The 23,388-nt window shown below is 36.9% G+C and overlaps 1 protein-coding gene across 28 annotated transcripts in view; it reads left to right on the forward strand.

Moving 5' to 3' along the window:
- Positions 1-23,388, forward strand: part of arvcfb (ARVCF delta catenin family member b) — a 188,993-nt gene that overhangs the window by 96,981 nt on the left and 68,624 nt on the right. For 17 of the 28 annotated variants that reach the window (XM_039658982.2, XM_039658981.2, XM_039658990.2 and 14 more), the window contains 2 exons: positions 17,913-18,065; positions 19,081-19,101. In XM_039658982.2, coding sequence (XP_039514916.2) covers positions 17,913-18,065; positions 19,081-19,101 — 174 coding nt within the window. Of the gene's footprint in view, positions 1-8,056; positions 8,251-17,181; positions 17,290-17,912; positions 18,066-19,080; positions 19,102-21,495; positions 21,607-23,388 lie in introns of those variants that run through there. The other 11 variants (XM_039658984.2, XM_089130378.1, XM_039658988.2 and 8 more) reach the window with 5 other exon arrangements.

A 23,388-nucleotide genomic window follows, 5' to 3' on the forward strand; every position in this document is an offset into this window, starting at 1 on the left:
ATAAGAGTCCAGTGTGGCTTTCTGCATAGCTGTTGATGCTGCGCTTTTGGCTGCCACTGCACAGTAAATTTAAGGCTGGGCGAAGGGAAGAGAGTGGGAAAATCGGTTCTGGCTGTCCTCAACCAATAAGATGAGCGCGTATAGATATTCCTCCCTTGCTTTTGAGTGGGATTAAGACCAGCTACTGTATTGAGTCGCCTTTACCGAAGTGATTTTAGCGCTGCCAAAAGTTCAAAGCCGCCTTTATCCTTGGCTACACAGACCTTTTCCAGACCTAATAGCATTTTCATAGCTTGTTTTTAGCGTTTGCCAACATTATTTATGTTGTGACGGCTCATTCAGCGCCTAATGCTTTGCTGTCAATGCAGTTAAGTTCCAAGGTTGCTGTCATTCTGTGTTCAGTGCAAATCTTTAATTATTATTTAACAGACTTATATCACCACGCTTTAGTGATTTTTTTCAATCACTATCGCTTTAGTATCTTTTATTGCATGCTCGGTTGGTCATCTTCCCCTTTAAGCCCTGTTAGCAAGAAGGCTGTCTGAGAGAACCTTGACAGAATATTGGATTTATTCAATATGATGCCAATATGAAGTCTTTCAGTTTTTATTTCACATGTAGTTCTAGTTTCAAGCTCACTGATATTGTTTTTTGTTCTGCTAGAACAAACTTTGGCAGATCTCATTGGCACATATTGTATCCCTGTCGACTTCAGATGGCCGAAGTTTCTATATCATAACAAAGCACTGTTTGCTTTTGTCTATATGATTTGGGAACATTCCAAGAATTATGATTCCTTCAGTTAACATGTACACCCCCATCAGTCTTAAATACAGCTGCTGTGGTTGGAAAAAACATTTTTCAAGTGTATCTCAGTCTCACTTTAGAGCCATGAAGATTGATATACTTCAAACTCTGGCTTGGGCTATATTTCCTCAGTGTCCCAGCCAACAATATGCTGTTTATGAAATGTTCATCATGTTGGAAGAGTTCAGGTAAGCTGCAGATCTACTGAGAATTTAGTAAATTCTCGGACTGATAAACGTATCATTTTGAGGAGCTACAAAAACAAAGCCAGTTTTGTGTGCTGTATCCGATCTCATCTAGCTACGTATATTAGCTGTTGCTTGCCAACCAGCTAACTGCACGCAATCCACCTTTAATCATAATCATTTAAAGATTTTACTCAAGGACACGGTGTGGTATTTTGTCAAATAATTAAATAAATAAAAAAGATTTTAAGTTATTTTTTTTTTTTGTTCTGCTCTAAATATATTTCCTAAATTTAACATCCAAATACATTTTTCTGTCAAATGAACACACAGAGACAGCTGTCGTTCAAGTCATTCATAAATCTCAAATTTTATAAATTGATTAAATAAATAAACTTGCATATAGATAGAGATAGATATTTGTCAAAATATAGATATAGACTTTAATTTTAAAAAAATATTAGGGCTGGAACGATGCACAGATGTAATTGATTGTGTCTGTTTCACACTGTTATGATGTTTCACACGGTTGTCATGATAACAAGATTTTTTACTACATGATTATTGTGCAAAATCAATTCACGATAACAATGCATCTATAGAAATCTTGAAATAATAATAATAATTCTATCAGTCAAATTCATCTTTACTTTGTTTTTTGTTTTTTAAGAACACCATTCCATACAAAAGGAACAGTTAAATTTAATGGCAACCAGTTTGAAATAACTTCTTTCTTATCACAGAATGAGGCAAAAATTATATTATTTGATCTGAAACCTGAGACTTGGTGGTGGACTTGCTTTACTTAGACCTGCAAGTAACAACCTAACAACACCCAGAACTCTTTAGCAACCACAGCAATGGACTAAAAACATAACATAATATATAATATTACATAATAACATAACATACACAGTCATACCAACCTAAAAAAATGCATAATGGAATCATTGCATTGTGGCGGCAGTGTCTGCATGGACGTGCGCCACTCACATTTTCTTTAAAAAAGTGTTAAAATTAATCATTTTGTTTGATGCTTTTAATTGCACAGAAGTGACGTGCTTCACCTTTAATAAGTGCTACTCAGCTCTGCCAGTCCAACCTTAACCCATGTGTCCCAAGCCCCTCACTGCTTCTGTGTTGTTATGGTGTTGGTACTATGACAGAGAGGTGCTAGACTTTGTGGAGTCTTGGATTTTAAAGCGTCTGAGGTGTACTGAGAGACAGATGTTCGAAGAACAGACTGTGCCACTCGGGATGTAACATCAACATAATCATGTCAGTGTTGGTGCAATGAGAGGGGACAGACATGCAGGACGCACTCCACATGTCGCTGTCTGTCTCAAAGCAGGTGGACCTTTATGAGAAATCAAATTAGTTTTGTGGAGTTCACCACCCACAATCCCCACACATATGGTGCACATATAAACACTGTCACAGAAGACGGCTGATGCGTCTCGTGTGACTTAACTACCCGGCATGGCCCCATGTCAAGTGTTCGACATGATGCGGCTCTTCTCTTTTACCCCTTCGTCCTGTCACGTCTGTGCTGACATATAGACTTTATGTTTGAGAGTTCACATTCAGACTCCTGAAGGGAATTAGAGTGTGAGAAAAACAATACAATAGGAAATGCGCTTGTATGGTGGAAGAGGAACTCTTGCACTTCTCTCTGTTAAAGTTTCTTTGATTGTGGCTGCATTACTGTAAGACATGGTAAGAAACGCTAAGCAAGATTGTTTTGCAGCACTGTGTTTCTCAAAACTAGTCTGCAGGGTTATAGGAATTCCTCTACTTTAACCTCTAGTCCCTTGTTGATATAATCCTTTCTCTATTCTGTTTAGTGTATGATGCTGTTTGTGTCACGAACTGACAAAAGTTTTTAAGAAGGTGAAAATTTGGTTGGCTGTACATTTCAAAGAAAATTTGAGAGGGCCTTACACCTGATTTGCACATAGATTGGATTTGCGGCTTTAATTTGGACTCCAGCGAGTCCAGCCCATTCAGGTTATTAAACAGGGATGTGGTTTTTCCGGATTAATCCGGAATTCCGGATTTTCCGACCTGAAAATGTGACCTATGTGAAACATGCAGATCTGTAAAAAATAAAAATAAAATAATAATAATAATAAAGAGCTGCCGGAGTGAAAAGGATAGGATATCAGGACATCTGGCTGACGTGCATACAGATTTTTTACTACTAGGCATACTTTTAAATTCAAGTTCTCGTAAAGTTTTCCCTCCGTTGCAGCTGTCAGTTATTCTCCATTCAGCGTTCAAACAGCACGTCGCGTTACGGCAGTCATAAACGATGAAACTCTCTCCAAGATGATTCAATGATATATATACCTGATCTGTAGATAAAGCTCTATGGTTTTGCATAAAATGACTATCTTGCTGGACTGTATTACTGTACCTTAATCCATGTTGTTTTCTACCGTGTGTCAGTTAACTCGGACCACAGAGCACTAACGTTATTCACACTTATTGTCTCTTATTTGTTCTCCACTAAATTATATTTTTTTCCCCACTAAATGTTCAGATTGTTATTGTGCACTTCTGATTTTTCTACATTAAATTTATTTTATTTATGATCATATATATATATATATATAATATATACAAATATATATAATATTTTTTATATATTTATTATATTTGTTGTTTTTCTTTATAATGAAATAGTCTGTAGAGGGGTTAAATATGTCTAGTTAGATTTAGTCTACTTTAGTTTAGTAGTTTAACACACAAATAAGTGATTATTAGTTCAACACACAGAGTTATAGAATTTTTTTTTTAAACTGCTCTGTTATCGGATCGGTATCAGTCGATACTCACCATTTTTTCTGAACTGAGGAATTTTCCGTCAAAAATGTGAGGGAAAAAATAGTCGCATCATTTACTCATCCTTATGTCATTTCAAAGCTGTATGATCTACCATATTATTTTGGTTTTAATACAATGACATCAATATAAAAAGCCACTTTCTCTCTATATATAATTATTATTATTTATTTATTTATTTTTTATGATATAAAAGAATGTCTTTATACCACACATACTGTTTTTCACATGGCATACATGGGTCTTCATACATGAAAATGTATAGCTGTCTTTATATCAATTCAATAAATTGCAGAAACAAAATGCATTAAACTGATAACGTTTTATACATTATTACAAAAAACTACTTTAAATAAATGCTGTTCTTTTGAACTTTCTTTTCATCAAATAATCCTAAAAAAGTATCACAGTTTCCACAAAAATTATTGCTGCACAGTAGTTTTCAACATTGATAATATTGAGAAACGTTTTAAACCAAATTGATTTCTGAAGGAACATCACAGGATTAAATGATATTTTAAAATATATCAAAATAGATTTACTGCGTTAAATAATTTTATGTAGTTCAGTTAATTCTGCAGTCCTTTAATTTTGCCAAAATGTGTTGCAGATCCTCATTCACTATTTAAAAAAAGACATGTCAGACAGATAAATTACTAATGACTAAACTCTCTAACCACCTTCCTGAATTAGTCATCACATTTCAGAATAAACAGACATGTACAATTTTAGCAGATGTTCATCAAAGCTGTTCAAATGTTTGTTGTGACTATTCTATGTGAGTCACTTTGTTTATAATTTACACTCTCATTACACTGAGATTAACCGACTTCCTCTTTAGCAGGGGTGGAGCTGAATTCCTGGCTGTTGGGACAGAAAGCTTTGAGACTTTCTTAGTATTTCCTTCCTGAACTGATTCAATGCTCTTAGCCTTTCTGGGTTTACACCAAAGCTCAAGGAATTGCACTATGAATTTACACTACTGTTCAAAAGTTTGTGTTTTTTCTCTTATGCCCAACAAGTTTGCTTATGCTGCATGTTAATCAAAAAACAGTATTGTGAAATACTATTACAATTTGTTTTCTATTTGTATTTCTATTATACATGATCTTTCAGAAATCATTCTAATGCTGATTTGATTATCAAGAAACATTATTATCAATGTTGAAAACAAGTGTTCTTTATATTTTTGTGGAAACTGCTAAATGTTTTTTTAGGATTATTTGATGAATAGAAAGGTCAAAAGAACAGCATTGATTTTGAAATAGAAAAATAAAAGTCTTTACTATCATTTATCTTTCAAACAATTGAATGTGCAATTTGCAGAAAGCATATTTCAGGCTGTTTTGGTTTAATGCGGTGGCACTTCAGTAACGATTGATTCTTAAGTGCTACAGCTTCGAAAGCTAGGATTTGCTAATTTTTTAAAAGGGGAGAATCAGAAGTTGGATGTTTTCATGTTACTTGGCTGATGAATGGAGAGGTGTTGAAGTGAAACTATGATTTTGGCAGCTGTGTGGATGAGCTGTTTGGGTCACTCTCTTCCTGGAATCCAACTGTAATTAGATGGAGCATGCTGGATATCTCTGGACATGACACATGGATGCACGCAGACACACTCACCAAAACAAGCCATCTCTCTCAGTACTGCCTCTTCCTTTCTGTATTAATGAGGGTTTGATATCCGGCTGGCTGTGGGCAGCTGTGATATCTCCTATTCTGACCCTAAAAATAATTCAAATCAGCTTAACTTGCCCACACAGCATGTTTAGCTGTGCATTTTTTTTTTTTTTTTTTACAGACATCATGTTATGTCTAGTCACACAATTAAATAATACAACTGGAATTTTTTTTTTTCATTTAATTATTTGCATTCATTGTTCATTTTAATTGAACATATTTAATATTGAATATTGTTTTCAATATTCAATAGCTTCAGTGCCCAAAGCTCCATTAGATATTTGTAGATCGTACAACTATACCAGCATAACTGGTCTATCTCACCTCAGCTTCAATTATAGATTTGGTTTTGATTTCACAGATACGATGGTTCCCTCAGGTGTCTGTTTTGCACATTTCCGGCTTGTTACTGAAGTGTTTGGTAATCGTTCTGTAACTTCTGTGAGCTGCGGCTAAAACTATAATTTATGATGAAACTAGATTCAATGCAACTTTCTTAAAGAGCATGTTTTACAGGTCACGGTTTGTGCAGTACTTGTCAGAGACTCGTTGATTGTTATAAAAGCAAGTCACGCACAATAATGCCCTTTGTTTTTGCTTAATGAAAGAGCAGTCTTTCTCCATTGTAGAGCTGGGGGAATGAATTAGCTACGCTTCAGCTATTGGTTTATTATCCACATGCTCTTTTGTTGTGTGCCATTAATCTATGATTAGAAATCCAAACAGGCAATTAGGAGGTAATATTCCAGAAATCAAAATCCAATCTGCCACTAATCAAACACACCTTCATGGTGTGCTGCTGAAATTGAATGGCAGTGGGCTGGAATACATTAGAAATAATGATGCCCCAGTATCACCCTCTTTCTGTTTTATTCTCTTTTTCTCTCTGTGTATCTCTTTATAACTCATCCCTCTGCTTTTTGCCTGTCTTCTCACATGTTTCTCTATTTGATGGACACTATATAACCCACTTTAGAAGGCTCTTACATTTTGAAAGATGCACAGTTCATACAGGAAAAAGTTATACAAGTTATTCCTTAATATATTTCTGTATTACAGAGTGTATTTCAGAGAAAGAGTAAGATACTTTGAATTTAAGGATACTTTTAATTTATTCAAAATAATCAGTGCATTTAAAGGGATACTCCACTTTTTTTTTGGAAATAGGCTCATTTTACCACTCCCCCAGAGTTAAACAGTTGGGTTTTACCGTTTTCGAATGTATTTAATTTTTTTTTTTTTTGATATTTAGAAGAATATCAGTAACCAGACAGTTTCTGGTCTCATTGACTTCCATAGTATATTTGTTTCCTACTATGGAAGTCAATGAGACCAGAAACTGTCTGGTTACTGATATTCTTCTAAATATCAGAAAGTTGGCTGAATTGATTTGAAAACGGTAAAACTGTTTAACTCTGGGGGAGTGGTAAACTGAGCCTATTTCCAAAAAAAGTGGAGTATCCCTTTAATAAACAAACTCATTGGAATGCTGAAAGATACCTAAAATGTCTTGTATCATAATATACAAGCAACAATAGCTGATGCTGATGAGCTTTTCTCCTTCGCTGCCTCCAAAGCCCCAAGGATCAGATCCAGTTTCTTTATGTAGCTTGTTCTTTTAGGGCTCATGTGGATCCTAAGAGAATATTGCTTACAGATGGGCCTTTCACATGAGGTATGAATAGCCAAACCATCTCGGCGGCACAGACAGGACCGGCTGGGTTTCTAATGGATCATCCGGCCTCTCCTCTATTTCATAGGACCGTCTCCGTGACGCTGTACCGTGCAGATGGCGGATCAACCTCCCAGACGTTGTTTCCGAACGCTTCTACCGTGCGCTGCATGCATACACGGAACAGTGCTGCAATACATTAGTCAATGGGCCATGAAATGTCAGTCGCTTTTAGCATTTGTGAAGTATAGTTCAGGTGCTGAGAGCCTCTTGAAATGCGTAAGTAATGTTTTTGCAATGAGATGGATGACTACAACACCAGTTCACAATGGCTATTCTTTATAAATCTATGTATTTAATGCGTAAGGCTTCATAAATATAAAATTGTGAAGAATATAACCACCTTAAGCAGGAGCAGGATAGATTGCATTGATCCCAGAGCTCTGTGTGTATGTCTCTCTCATGCACTGCACCTTAGGTCACTGGATATATTACACAGCCTTTATCTTGCTGCACAATATAAGCCATGCTGTAAATCAGAGGGCTTCCTTGACAACATGCCTTTCCTTTTTCTGAAGCATGTGCTATAAAGGCAGCTCGCTCACTGGTGTAACTTTGTGACCACTTGCTCACACACACAAGCCATCATAAAGTCTATCGCTGATTTAATCACTTCTGAGTGGCTGCGCATTAGGACACGATAAGGATGTGATAGACAGAAAGTGAGGTAGGCGCAATCACTCATCCCAGACTGTTAAAATGTCCATGACAGCCCACCGCCGCTATCCAGCCCTCTGAGTGACTGTATTTCAGTGTTGTGCTTCAGAGGCAGGCTGATCCCTAGGCCTGATATTTGATCTGTTAACAGCTGGACCTTCAGTGGCAGAAGCAGCAAACAGGACAACGGGAGCCAGAGCAGTGACAGGGGGAAGTCAAACACATGTCTTTCCTGCCCTGCCCATGGCCGCAGCCCCGGAGACCCTGCGTGAACTGATCTCTTGGCAAAGGTTCTCAGTGCCTTTCCCTGGAGAGACCACATTGCTGACTCGCAGCCAGAAAACAGTATGTGTGGTGCATGCTTTTGTTGATGTACGTCCATATGGGCTTTTGCCCTCCAAAACCCTGCAATAGCAATAGCCTGAAGTTGCTTCACCCAGTTCATGCAGTGCTACTGTGTATTACTCCCTCTTTTTGGCATCCTCTAGTAAAACAAACAACTCCCACAAGGTCATTGCACCTCCCATAACCCGGTGTCATCAAAGCAAAGTTTTTCTGCAATTTGTAATAAATAAATCCTCCAAATTAACTTACCTTTTTTTTTAACCCTTCTTTTTTTTAGATAAAAATAACAGATTTTGTGGTGGTAATTTCCAGGAATGTGCAACAACAAAAAAAGCTTCTTTTTTATAAGGATATCACCTTTACTATATTATGTATTATGTTGTTTATTATATTGATAGATTTTAACTTTTAAAACTACCTATGGACTTTTTTTCAGACTTGGATGTTGAGTATGCTGCACAGCTGTGCCCAGAAATGTAGTAATTATAAAAAATATATTTTTAAAATTGTTAGGCTATTAGATACGTAGCTAGCTAGGCTAGCCTAATGGTTTACTATCTAGCTTTAATAACATAATTACTAAGAATGGGCAATATGACCAAAATCTCATAATTAAACCACATCAAAACAAATACTTGCCTAATAGAAGTAAAAAGTTTTAAATAATCAGCTAAACCGCCAGTAATAAAATAAGAACAAAGAAACAAATGACAATAGGACAAAATAAATGCAATGTAAAAGATGAAGATACAAACAGTGCTTGATTAATATTAACGACACAGACAGCAGCCAGTTTAATAGGTTGCTTTCACTTTAAGACTTCAAATCACAGATCCAATATTGACACACTCCCAAACTCTTTGTTCACTTAAGACATAACTGCCAAGATTGAATTTTTTTGATGATGAATGAACCCGTGCAAGTCCGATAAGAATAGAAAGAGAACGCACAATTCGATACTTGCGACAGGCGACAAGTGCATGCTGCACAGTGGATCCATGTTCTCAACAGAAATTGAGACTCATCAGAGGAGGCAACATTTTTCCAGTCTTTAACTCTCCAATTTTGGTGAGCTCTTGCAAATTGTAGCCTCTTTCTCTTAATTGTAGTGGCGATGAGTGGTACCTGGTGGGGTCTTCTGCTGTTGAGGCCCATCCGCCTCAAGGCGGATTTAGATTATCTGTTTTGACCTAAATTCTACATATTTATTCGTTCATTTATTTTTATATATTCATCATTTATTTTTAAATTGGTAAATATTTGATTTGATGTGATTTACAACAGATTCGCCTAACATCCATTATTTGATAAACTAATGATTATTAGTTATGGTTTTGATTATCTTTCATCTAATCGCAAACTCCTGTTATTGTATTGTATAGTTGGAAGGGTTTAGGTTCCTTTTTTTACTGCTGTTTTCTTCTTACTGTGTTTACCTAGTTTTATAAGAAAACAGGATTGATATATGCTCTGATTGTCAGGGTTGCATTCCAGAAAGGGAGCGCTGACCGTAAGCTGAATTATATAAGTGAAAGTGTGAGAGTGCGGACAACTGTGTGCTTTTTCAAGCCCTGCTGTAAAGTCACACTATGCCAAAAATCTTTCAGAAGGGTGTAACTTGGATACGTGACTAATTCTTTCCAGATGTTCAAAATTACCGTCGGAAAAATATTTTTCATCTAGCGAGACTGGTGGGGGGTTAATGGAATCACATAGATCATGTATTTTTATTAATTATGCAAACAAAGCTTGAAAACTTGGTGCCAGACAAAAAGTTGTGCTTCACTGAGCAAATACTATTTTATTCTTAATTTCTTTCAAAGAGAGAGAGAGGTGTTCTTTTGAGTTTTTTTTTTTTTTTTTTTTTTGCTATTTTGGTTTTTCTTGTTGTTTAGACCTGGGAATCTGGAACAAAAGGGGTGACCAAGGGCACCAGTGGAGACAGAAAATGGCTTCTCAAAGCTGATGTTAGAGAAATGGATGCGGCCAATGGCAATGAGTGAGGAATGTCTAAAATGAGGCCCCCGTGTTTGTAGGCGATGAGAGGACAGAGATTTGGCACTGGATCACTCAGTAGGACAAAGAGATTAGCAGAGCCATTACAGGCCGCTAGCCTCTATTCCTTGCCTTTTCTCTTTCATCTCTCATCCTTCCATCCCTTTGGATGGAAGTTAAGTTAATCTGCCAGCCGCCTTCTCTAAATGCATTTGACCATCCGTTATCTGAAACTCTCTCTGGAATGTTCAGGCCAACACTTCCCCTCTTGCCGCCCCATTGGGACGTATCTGTCCATTGGTTTGGGCGTTTGGCTTGAGAGTCAGACCCGAATCTTCAGCTTCTTTCTTGTCACTCATCGTATCCCCTCCATCCAATTACCTTCCATCCATTTTACTTCCACTCAACTTCCCTGGCCAGTCACACAGAGGAGATCCGTGTACCCTCTTCTCAGTTATTTGTTTTTTAAATTGTCTGATTTATTTACTCAATTTTCCACAAGTACAACACAGTGAAATGAAAGCTAATTCCCGCTTGCTGTCACATCCTGGCATGGCGTGTGTGACTCTCGGTCATGAAGATGGATGCGGGAAAAGAAGCAAGTTGATGGGAAACTCTTATGACCCAAGGTTATACAAACCCTCTTGGCAAATGGATTAACTGTGTAAGATCCTACCGATGATTGCTGCCCTGAGGTCTGACTGAAATCCTGTTAGCCAGAGAACGATGCATTACTGACAGCGAGGCTGCGGCCCAGGTGATGCATGGCAACTGTAATGAACAAAGTGGAGGTGCGAAAACTAATCTTCTCTGTATCTTGCAGACCTTCTCTGGAGTCATATTAAGCTAGTTGATGATGTTTTGTTCAGTTTTCAAATGGTTATGAAGCTATTAATCAGACACAAATGAATCGAAAGAAAATCGTAGACACTTTTCATTCAGAGTAGTGCTGGAATGAAATGCTAGCTCTCTGGATACTACACAATATACAGTGTTTACAGCCTCAGCCTGCTGTTTTTTAAACAGTTGGTTAAACAGTAGTGAAATAGGAAAGAATAATTGGAGACAAATTAATCAAAATGCTGGAATCATTTTTTTATTTTTTATTTGTGTATTACTTAAGCCTTTACTATTGCTGCGGTGTATATTATGCATATTGGGTACAGTATGCACGTTTCTGTATGCACACTATCTGGGAAAATTTTACTTTTAGCTTCTCTCTGAGGCAGAGCCCAAATAAACGGTGCATGTTGCTACCTTAAAGGGTTAGTTCACCCAAAAAAGAAAATTATCCCATAATTGACTCACCCTCAATAGGTGTATATGACTTTCTTCCTTCAGCCGAACACAATAGGAGTTATATATATAAAAAAAATCCTAGCTTGATAATGGGAGTGAAGAGTAAAAGATTTTGAAGCCAAAAAAGCGCATCCATCCATCATAAAAATAATCCATTCGACTCCAGTGGGTTTATAAAGCACTTCTGAAGAGAAGCAATGCGTTTTTCGAAGAAAAATATCCATATTTATAACTTTCTAAACTAGACAGCCATACGCAAGTTGAGTTTCGGCCAAAGAGTGAACACTTACCAAACGCATGACGTATTTGCGAACGCAGAAGCGCAGAGGATTGTCACGCATTAGAAGTCTTTAAATGTGAATTTTCAAAGAGAAATGTCAGAGGAGCTTGAGTTTGTAGCCCAGCCCTATTTTCTTGTACTGCGAGAGGCATCTATTCTCACCTAAGCTTATCACACGTCATACGCCGGAACTCGACTCTCTCGTGAACGTGCGGACGGCCGTTACTGGAAGCTAGTGATTACAATTTACACACCTAAAGGATTATTCGGAACACCATACTAATACTGTGTTTAACCCCCTTTCGCCTTCAGAACTGCCTTAATTCTGCATGGCATTGATTCAACAAGGTGCTAAAAGCATTCTTTAGAAACGTTGGCCCATATTGATAGGATAGCATCTTGCAGTTGATGAAGATTTGTGGGATGCACATCCAGGGCACGAAGCTCCCGTTCCACCACATCCAAAAGATGCTCTATTGGGTTGAGATCTGGTGACTGTGGGGGCCATTTTAGTACAGTGAACTCATTGTCATGTTCAAGAAACCAATTGGAAATGATTCGAGCTTTGTGACATGGTGCATTATCCTGCTGGAAGTAGACATCAGAGGATGGGTACATGGTGGCCATAGAGGGATGGACAAGGTCAGAAACAATGCTCAGATAGGCCGTAGCATTTAAATGATGCCCAATTGGCACTAAGGGGCCTAAAGTGTGCCAAGAAAACATCCCCCGCGCCATTACACCACCAGCAGCAGCCTGCACAGTGGTAACAAGGCATGATGGATCCATGTTCTCATTCTGTTTACACCAAATTCCGACTCTACCATCTGAATATCTCAACAGAAATCGAGACTCAAATGGTTGTGTGTGAAAATCCCTGTAACTGAGCAGATCAGGAAGTAGATCAGGTACAGAGGTGTACCTTTGAGTATTTTGCTCCAGTGACAAGCTAAAGGTAATTTTTTTTGCACATTTTGTCTGAAAGTGTGCATCTAGAACATTTGCATACTGTACTAAATATGCATACTAAATACTGGAGCAATAGTAAGAGCAGTATGACATTATGATCTTCACTCTTTATATTTAGATTATGCATCAAAGGTGAAAAAATACACAATAACAAAATTAGAAAGATGCTTTAGATGGTTGTTGTGTTTGAGGTGTGAAGTGTGGAGAGCACAAATGATCAGCTTTACAGATGGGTGGTCTTTTTATCCAGGGATCAGGAACAGGCCTGATAGCAAAATATCTCCACTTCTCAGAAGCTTTTTAATTGCCAATCGTTTTTTCTCATTTGCCTGTCTGCTCTATTTTCTCCAGCTCACCTTATCTTCTCAAGCTCTGTCTCAATTTGCCATTATGGAAAACTGATGTTTATCTCACACACCTCACCGTCGCTCCTTACAGGGAAAAAGGTGAAATTAAAACCCACCTAGTATTTATTTTGCATAAGAAACCATGCTGTGCAATTACCAAACCATTAATTATGTGCAGATTCAACACAAGAGGTTTTGAAACGTGATATAACACTCATGAAAAGGCCTTGGTGAACTGCGCTCTTGTTCTTTCTCTAACTTAGTTCATTTTGCTAAGGAACGCCTGACTCTCCCACAGCTTTTAATCTGTTCTCAATGCTCAGAGAGTTGTTTGAAAAGTTGTTGTAAAGAAATTTTTGGTTTGTGTATTAGACATGCCCTAACTATCATCAGTCTACTGTCTACTGTATGTCTGAAAGACAGGAATTGTAGGTGTTCCTTTCTTCCTAAAATTAGAACATCTTAAATCATTTTCTGAAGCCCATATGGGTTGCCCAGAAACTCTCGTCTCAATTCTGCGAGACATGCTATTTGCTAGAATACTCGACGCAATGCGGGGTTCAGGAGTTCACCTGTGTAATAGTTGTCATAAAGGAAAAGCTGCTATCTCTGGCAGCAGATTCACCCCATGTGACGCGGATCATCCGTGATAAAGACACCACTAAATGATGCTCAGGTTGGTGGCAAAATCCTCAGCCTGTCTTTGAGCTATAAAGTATCTCTGTTCGGCTGAATTTGGATACTTTTTTGCAAAAAAAAAAAAAAAATGTGCTCATGATTGCTGTGAGATTTTTTAAACAAACTTCATGGATGGCTGGTGAACATTAAATTGTTTTGCATAGTGTGTGTGTATCATGAAAGGTTATGTCATGGTCAGGTGTTTATTTTTATACTGTAAATAAACTAGATCTGGCTCCAGCTCTCCCACAGATCTCATTTTGTTTCCGTTTATTTCTTTAAGGGTTTGGGTAAGGGCCAAGTGAGGAACTTTGTGAGGAACTTTTTTAGTAGAACAAAAAAATTCTATCAGTGGTTTTAAGGATTTGTAAAAAATGTAAATATTTAAATGTGAGGAACTTTTGTAGTAGATCAAAAATGTCTATCAGTGGCTTTAAGGATTTGAAATGTGTCTGTCAGTGGTTTTAAGAATATGTAAAAATAGAAAAAATTCAGCATGTGGATCTTGTTTTCTAGCAAAAATATCTGAATATCCTTAAAAACAATCTCAGTTTAATTTAGAAGCAATACCTCATAATATGCCAAAACTTAATTTCAGAGAATGTGTGTATCTTAAATAATAGTTAAGGATTTTAGTATTTTTCACCGGCCGTTTTTTACACACTATGAAAAAAAGTGTGTATATTTTTATATTCATGATATTCTCTTCATGTTTTCGGTGGACATCAGGACAATGCTATACAATATCTGGTGCTTTGGATGCTTTTATTTTGGATGCAATAGAGAAGTAATTTATTTCCCATAAACATCTTTTCACTCCTATTTGAATTTGTCTTAGACCCTTTTCTGCTGAGCTTCTGAACTCTGTAGCTCCTACAAAGTGTTATTTGGCCTCTCTGAAGCTGCTCCCAAGAGTATCCTCCTCCAAGCAGAGAGTTTAATGAGACGACCTTTGATGTACAGTAGCCTCTGTTTCATGATAATTCAACCAATTACCAGAGACTTTTTGTTTGTTTGTTTGTTTATATATAGATGTTTGTCTTTAACAACAACAAATATTTTACACTGTAAAAATGAATATGCTTTGTCTAATCAATAAAATTGTGGCAACAGATTACAAGCAATATTATTTATTAAATTGAACAAATTAGAATTGAGTAATAATTAATCAAATTAATATTCTAATTAATTCTAATTTGTACAATTTAATTAATAATATTGCGTATAATATGTTGGCGCAATTTTATTGATTATAGCATATTATTTTTTTCAGTGTAGTCTTCACAGGTTTTCAAAGCTGTCCTTTAGTATGGACATGATCCCTTAATGGATTTTAATAAAAAAATTGTAATGATTTACAAATAATGGACAGTTGCAAGTCTGAGAACTAAACAAAATTTCAACATAGATTTTGTAATTCCATACAAAGAGATGTAATATATTGGTCCATTCGGGCTGCCAAGAAATGACCATAATGTGCAACCAACATATGTGAAGAATCAACACTCAGTTTCAATTCCTATTAACATAATGCCATTAAGAAACAGACACATTTAGTGTCCATTTCTCATGTTATGCCATGATTCCCATTTAAAGAATTCACGTTGAAAAGAGGCATATTTATCTGTGCTTTCGCAGGGGTGCTAATAGGCTCTTTAAAAGTATCTCATTACTTTCTCATATTGAATTCTGCTCAAGCTTGCTTCTTGGCTGTCAGAAAGTTAATCAAAGCTTTGTTTCTCTGTGGTACGCCTGCATAATCCATGTGGCACTCAGCTATTAGGAGTGAGGCACTTCAGATAAGATGTTTTTATCCTCATCAATCATCGGTTTCAGTCAATTCACTAATACTGACACCCCTGTCTTAGACCAATTAATGGAACAATTAAAACGAAATCACTCCAGAAGGAAGAAAAAGTTTCTTTTGACTTCAGTTTCTCTTAGAAGAATGCAGTTCTGAGGTTGGACAGGCAGCCGCTCGAACTGCCAACGCAGAGGAATGATACTGACACATGAAAGGCTAGAAGTCAATGATTAGTGAGATGGGCTACGGATCAATTTGGCCTGACACAGACTTTGAAGCCTTCCGCTATGCTAATCAATGAAAAACTGCCTGCTCGTTAATGCCTTCAAAGATGGATGGAAAACAAATGGCTACCTCTGGCATCATCCCTCATCAGCCCTCCTGTGCTGCTGCCAACACACAAACACACACACACAACAGTAGCCTCAGCCACCTTTGGTTCATATTTTAATTTAAAAGTACTATAGCTTTAGGAATTGTGTTTGTTGTTTATTTGCCTTGTCTGATAACACAAGGTCTCGGGGGTGTTCTGTTTCTTCTCTCTGAAGCATTTTTTTCTTTTATGATTGTACCCTGTCCCTGAAGATTCAACTCTCCAGCATTTTCAATATAATTCTGTTTTTTGCTGCATAATACCGTACATTTTGTGTACACATACACAACTGACAGTGAATACCTTTACATAAAGAGTTATATTTATATTACAAAAGATTTCACTCTTAAGACAAAACAATCCAAGGCACTCAAATAATAGTTTTTAGACAAATATAAAAAGCCTTTATTATTTCATGGCTTAAATTTTCAAAACAGGTGACAAGCCTAGATTTCTTTCAAATAAATGATATTTTGAACCAATATCTCTCTCTCTCTCTCTCTCTATCTCTCTATACATACACACACACACACACAGTCAACCCTACATTTTTAATACACTCTACATTTCTCAAATTATCACAGTTTATTCTATACAGTCCTTCTGTTAGACTGTCTCACAAATGAATTAGGTCTGTCAAAACGACATCCAGAGTTCTTCAAAATAACACATGGAGGACGTTAAATGCCATTTTTATATTTATTTATGTTCTCCCAAGCCAGTAAAGACACTAGCCTTGCATCAGGTCTAATACTTCAGTCACATCACACAGTTGATACAGCATCAGTCTTTTACCCTCCTGATCACTTCATTCTGTGAGAATTTACTGGGTACAACCATTTCTCAGCATCATCACATGGGGAAGCAATAAAGATCATGAATAGATAATAAATATCAAGTAAAAAATATTATGTGATCAAGTAACTCCATTTTCTTCATCACACAAATTTCAACAACAGTACAAACTTCAATAAGTAAACTTCAGCAATATTTAAAGGAAGTACACATTAACATCAACCAATTCCCCTTCCTTTCCCACCATACTTGGTATCTCCCACTTCCCATGATGCAACACAGCACAGGTATAAAAGACATGAGAAAAGTCCATTCCAGTCTTTTGCCCAAATCAAGATGGCCGCCACCATGTATGCTGCTCCAGGTGACAATCAACAGTCTGTTGCAAACTTTAAATGTCCTCAGGGTTAGTGCTCAGGTGGCCAGTCTGGGACACAACAGTATAGTTGAAGATATATTTGTTTGGTTAACCCATTTCTCATGTTGCTGGTACACTAAGGTAAATAAAGAGTCTTTTAAAAAACCAAGTATCTGTTCATGTGTTATGTAGAAAGCTAACAAGGGGTCACAAAGAACTGAGGGTAGCTCTGTGACAAGGTCTAACAGCTGTCAGCTGTTAAAATTAAGTACACAATTAGATGATGCCAATTTAGGTCAACCAATTACTGTACCAAGCAGTGCTTGATTTTGTTCAGTCTGTGGTGTAAAAGGTTCACATTAGCAATTAAAGAAAAAACACTTAAGCAAAACATGGTCAGGTCAATATGTATGAATAATGTTTGGTCCCAAATTTGTATACATTTTACTGGCAGTCCACTGTATGAAGAATTTTTGGTTGTAATATTGTCATAGTTTACTTTATTTTGCCATCCTACTTGCATAAATTAACTATAGTGTCCTGAACCCACTATAGTTGTCCTATAGTTGTAACTATAGTGTCCTGGTTAGGGTTAAAGTTAGTGAGCGAGTCATATTTGCTTTCTTACATGTAGAAAGGATTACCAAAGTTCAAATATTCCCTCATCTATAATTTAAATCTGTAAAAAGCTTTTCTTGAATGCCCAGCTAATCCCACAACAGTGAACTTTGACCTTGAACCACTGCCCTCTGCTTGTCCCACAGGAGCAGAGCCCCAGTAACCAGACATCCATGATGCAGGAGCCCCAGGAGGTCGTGGAGGAGACTGTAACTATAGAGGAAGACCCCGGCACACCCACCTCTCGTGTTTCTGTGGTTACCTCAGAGGATGGAACTACACGCCGCACAGAGACAAAGGTATTCCTGCTTACAACTGCCACATTTTCGAAATATCTTTGTTTACATATTATGTTATTATTAGCTATGCAAATGCTAATTTATGCTTGTATCATCTCATTGTACAATTACATCTATAACTTTTATATTTATACATTTATATTTTCAACATTTATATTTTATGTGCATCACCTCACGTTTGTTAAGCAAAAATCTCCCTCAAAGAGCTGTTTTATATTTAGCAAAAGACTTTAATAGTCTTATTTAATATCAGAAATTACTGTAATATTCATGCGTTGAATAAAATGTGGAAAGGCTAGAATAACTGTTCCTGTTGTTGACATTTTTACATTAAAAATTTATTTTTTTTTAAAACTGTTCAGAATACTATTGTAGTGTTTATTAATATTTTGAAGGTGTATGTATGTGTATTTTTTTCAATTTTAGTTCGTTTTAGTAGTTTTGTAATGGTTTTTGCCATTTTTATTTTGTCTTTTTATATATTTCTATTTAGTTTAAATGGTTTTATTTCAGTTTTAGTCATTTTCTTACTTTAATTCAACTTATTTTATTTCAGTTATACATTTTTAACTTCAGTTTACATTTTTATCTAATTATATACTTTTGATTTTATTTTATTCCAGCTTTATTTCAATGAACAATTTTAAGTTAAAAAATAGCAACTCTGGTAAAAAAAACTTTTGTCCAGATTAGTGGGAGGTGATGATGTGGTTTACAATAGTCAATGAGTTTAGCCAATCAGCTCTTTAGTGATGAGACAAAGGGCTTAACAGACTAGTGCTTCTTTACCAGTAACACAGCTCAGATATGTTCAACCCGAGAGAGCATTTTCCTATATAGGCTAGGCTGGAAAGTTGAAAGAATTCAAAAAAAATGTTGCTGCTAATATGCTAAAGAGAAATTTAGCACAATAAGAAATAGCAGTAGCTCTGTTTAGATCAAACCATTCATGTTGCACTTTTGTAAGCCACACAATCTTGATTCCCCTTTACTTGTGTTTTGTTGTTTATAAAAGGACAATGTGACTAATATGAAGGTGAGTTAAAATCTCTCTCTCACATAAGCTTTCTCACACACGCCAGTCACCATTATTTGTGCCCATTGGAGCTCAGCAATGCATAGCATCTCAGCACTGGTGTGAAATCACTGCATAAAGCTTCAATTGGCAGAGCGGTCACCTCTTAACGCCCTTTACTGCTACAGTCCTGTTCGTAATGGTAGGTTTACATTCCCCTTGCAGATTCTGCTAAATGTCTATCATTTTTAAAAATGTTAAGGGATCATGCTAATTTCCCTATTTAAACTGAATACTGCCCTGATGAAGCTATGGTTACTCCAAATTGAACGAGCCAAGTTAGTAACTTGAGAAGAAAGCTGTTTTGGCATATTGTTAGGTGCAGTACAGTATATCAAAATGTAAACATGCCACTTAGGATTTCCTATCGTTGCTGCTTCTCATTGCTATGATAATGGTATGGTAAATGTTGCTCTTTGTGTGTGTAGAACTACCAACCTTCAATTATTTAGCCCACTAAAACCCCATTCCATTTTTACAATCAGTTGCAAGCTCACATTCAGATCAGGCTCCATCCAAACAATAACAGATGGAGCTGAGTTTTCGCCCTACATTTTGTTTTCTGTTTTAATCATCTATTTCACTCAAATGTACGTCACACTATGTAAGAAAATATCTGCTATTCCTATCTCGCTTTTTCTGGGCAGTAAAAATTAAACAGCAAAATTTATGCTCTCTCTTACTTACTAAAAATGCTAAACATATTACACTTTCTGCAAAGGGCATGTACACTTATGAGAAAAGAATCATGTAAAGTGTACTAGCCATATCACAGAAATGCATGCACAAGCATTAACCAATGTGCATAGAAACGGCCCTGGTCTACAGTGTAACAAAGGACACATAGTGAAAGGAAGTGAAGGGTAAAGAATGATCTTACTGCTGCACTGTTTGTCACCATTAGACCACTCACACACGGCCAAACTTATGAAACACACAAAGGAAAACCATCTCAGTGTGTGAGGTGTATGTGTGCACAGACGTATGGGTCCTTCTGACACATGTTAGTGTGTTTCAGCTGATATGGGGGTTGTGGAGACAAGCTTATAGTCACGTAAATGCATCACCTCCAGCCAGTGTAGGATAAATAGCTCTGGGTCGAGGGCAAAATCCTAGCGTTCCATTACTTCCTGGATGGGTTTGAAACTAATGTTCACAGTCAACATAAATGTGCTTCCTAAAGAATTTGGCACCATAACATCTTATCTAATGCACTTCAACAAAATTCGTCCAGAGATACCCAAGGAAATACTAAGACTGCACTGCTTATTTCTTAGTAGAAATTAGGGATGCTCCAATCGATCGGCTGCAGATCGCTGTCGGCCGATAATCACATTCTCTGACTCGATCGTTAGTCTCTAAATTTGTCCGATCTCACAAACCGGTAGCAATTTGAACACAAAATAAAACCAACAAAAAGTTGCAGCTGACGTGCATGTAAACTAGACCAGCTTTTGCACCACATTTTGCTTTGTAACTTTGCAAAACATTTGTATTAGGTTCTTAGGTATGGTAGGTATGGATGGACGATGTGTCAAGATGAATCGAACAGTATTGAATAATCGAGATTGATATTGGCTGAACATGATGACAATAAATCAGTATTTTGGATTGGCTACCAAAAATCCTGATTGGAGCATAGTAGACATGGAATTAATTAAAAATATTTAATGATGAATTGATTCATACATATGCTTCATCAGATGCCATTTTTATTCTTTCCACCATGGAATCGCATAGACACCATTGTGAGATATCGTCGGCAGCATAAATGTACCCCATAATCCTGTGCTTGAACAAAAACCGACTAGATGAAGGCACTTTAGTTGACAGGATGTAAAACATATCGATATAACTGTATAGATTATAGTAGTAGATTAGAATGAGTAGATTATAGACTAGAAACATTACAAACTGACTGTTTTATTAAATAAATAACATAAATCAATGAAAAAAAAAACGTTTCCATGTAGAAGCCTTCGATAAAATAATGTGTTTCTCTCTCATGCGTCTTTTTTTGCTTCTGTGTTTTCTCGTCTTGGAAATCGTCCTGCTAGAGGAACATCTAATTAAATGCTGAAATTACTCTTTTGTGAAGGACAAAATGAGACAATAAAAATATTTTGTCTCAAAGGCATTCTCATGTTTTCTTGTTTAGCCAGATCATTCATATCGAAATTAATTATCTGGCCCAGTTTGTGTTTTGGAATATTTTGGCCTATTAACGAGGCTTCATGGGAAAAGTCCAACTTGTTTTTTTAAGCAGGCTTTCATTTAACTGCCAAGGCTTAATTTCCATTATTACTATATCCTATTCTGACTAACGTCTCCTGAACTGACATACTTTCACTGTAGGTGACCAAAGTGGTTAAAACCATCACACGACGAACCTTCCAGCCAGTGGTCCTGAGCCAGTCCAAACCATCTACTCCCATTCCTCCATCTACTACATCTGAAACAAAACCAGTAAAGAGTGCTTCTGGTTGACATGTCTCTGCCTCCCGTCTTTCATCTCACTTAATTGTGTCTGTAACTCACAGCTGGTGTGGCAGCGGTCTGTAAAACTAAATACCAGGGAGATCATTAAACCCTTGTGGAACTGTAAAATCTATGGCCATGACGCCTGCATGCACCTTTTACAGGCAAACATTAGTGTAAACAGCCATCGCTGTAGTAGATAGACACCTTTCATTAGAGGCAACAGTAGCCTTGGTGGTTAAGCTTAGTCTAAATATAAGCCTCAGTGTCCTTCTACCTTTAAACTTGCCCATGTTTCACATTCAATTTCAATAACCTTTTTAAAGTCAACATGAAATCCTGCTTGCATTTCATTTTATCTAAAACATTATATATATATATATATATATATAAATTAATAGAGCAAAAATGCATGTTTTCCACCGGTTTTTGCTAAGTAAACACAATTAAGCATGATCTTTTAATAAGCAAGACAATTTGTTTCAGGAGAAGAACAAGTAGTTATATTTAATTTTTTGATATATATCTGGAACAATGTGCGGCAGCACATCACATTTTTCCAAGCTAATATTTATATGTTGACTTTAAAAGAGATTGGTGTATGTTTTCACATAATAGATGTTAACCTCATGTGTGGGTGTTAAGGAGTTTTCACACTGACAGCGATTTGTGGAGATGGCGCAGCTTAAAGTTGGGATAATTTGGGACGGTATGAGCAAAAGAGACAATTGACGATGCAACAGAGAAGCAACACTGGCAACAACCAGTAGGAGTGCAGACAGTTTTACAGCTATATATGTAATTCACCTTATGAATACAGTTGGATAATGCAATTGAGTGCAATGTATACTTGCAAACAATACAGCAGTTCAGATGACTTGGCCCAATTAAATTGACATGGGAGTCATTGCTGCATTTATCTTATCTGTTTGTCAAAACTGAAGTATACACACGTGAATATTTGTGACCGATCCTTTTGTGGTAACAGACCTCTGTAGACAGGCGCATCCCTTGAGATATTACACACTGACAACTGACCATGTGGCTTGTAAGGGCTCACATACAAATTCAAGCAGTCATGGTTCATCTTCAATGACGATTCATTTTTATCAAGCTCATTAATTTCCAAGATGAATTTACAGCTATGGACAAAATAGCCAATTAATTGCTCTGCAGAATTCACTGAGCAGCAAATTGGTTTCTGTATCAGCATTGAACCTTCAGGAGCAGCAGCACTCCATCCTCTTGACAGGCAGACATTTTTTGTAGAATAAGGGACTGAATTAACACTCAGAGGGGAATAGTGATTTATTTAAGTTGAGTCATAAAGACATCAATGTCCAGTGATAGACACAGTGTCTCTCTTAGTAACATACTGTATGTGGTTGTGGTTTCCTTTGTAAGGTTCCTCAAAGGGGTGTGTTTAAAAATGGAAAAATGTTTTTGATGATATCATCATGTGATGATAAGATGACAATTCCTGTAACAGTAATGTAGCATTTAAAAAAAATTCTAGCAAAACATACCCTTACGCTCGTTTCACACATACTCCGTTTGCAGTGCGTAGGCGGTCCGTATTTTTTTCCGTACCCATGTTAACGGGTTAGAGCTTTCACACTGCACGCGGTTGCAGTCCGTCGATCCGTTCCAGTTGCGGTGTGTATACAGCAGTGCAGAGATCGTTTCCGTACCAAGTCTATTTCTGCTGTGCTGCAAACGCAGAAATAAAGTGACAGCGCACGGTTCGTCGTCAAAATGAACTCAGATTGA

This window comes from Pimephales promelas, chromosome 4 (genome assembly GCF_988280905.1).
Source record: "Pimephales promelas chromosome 4, fPimPro1.hap1.1, whole genome shotgun sequence".
NCBI lineage: Eukaryota > Metazoa > Chordata > Actinopteri > Cypriniformes > Leuciscidae > Pimephales > Pimephales promelas.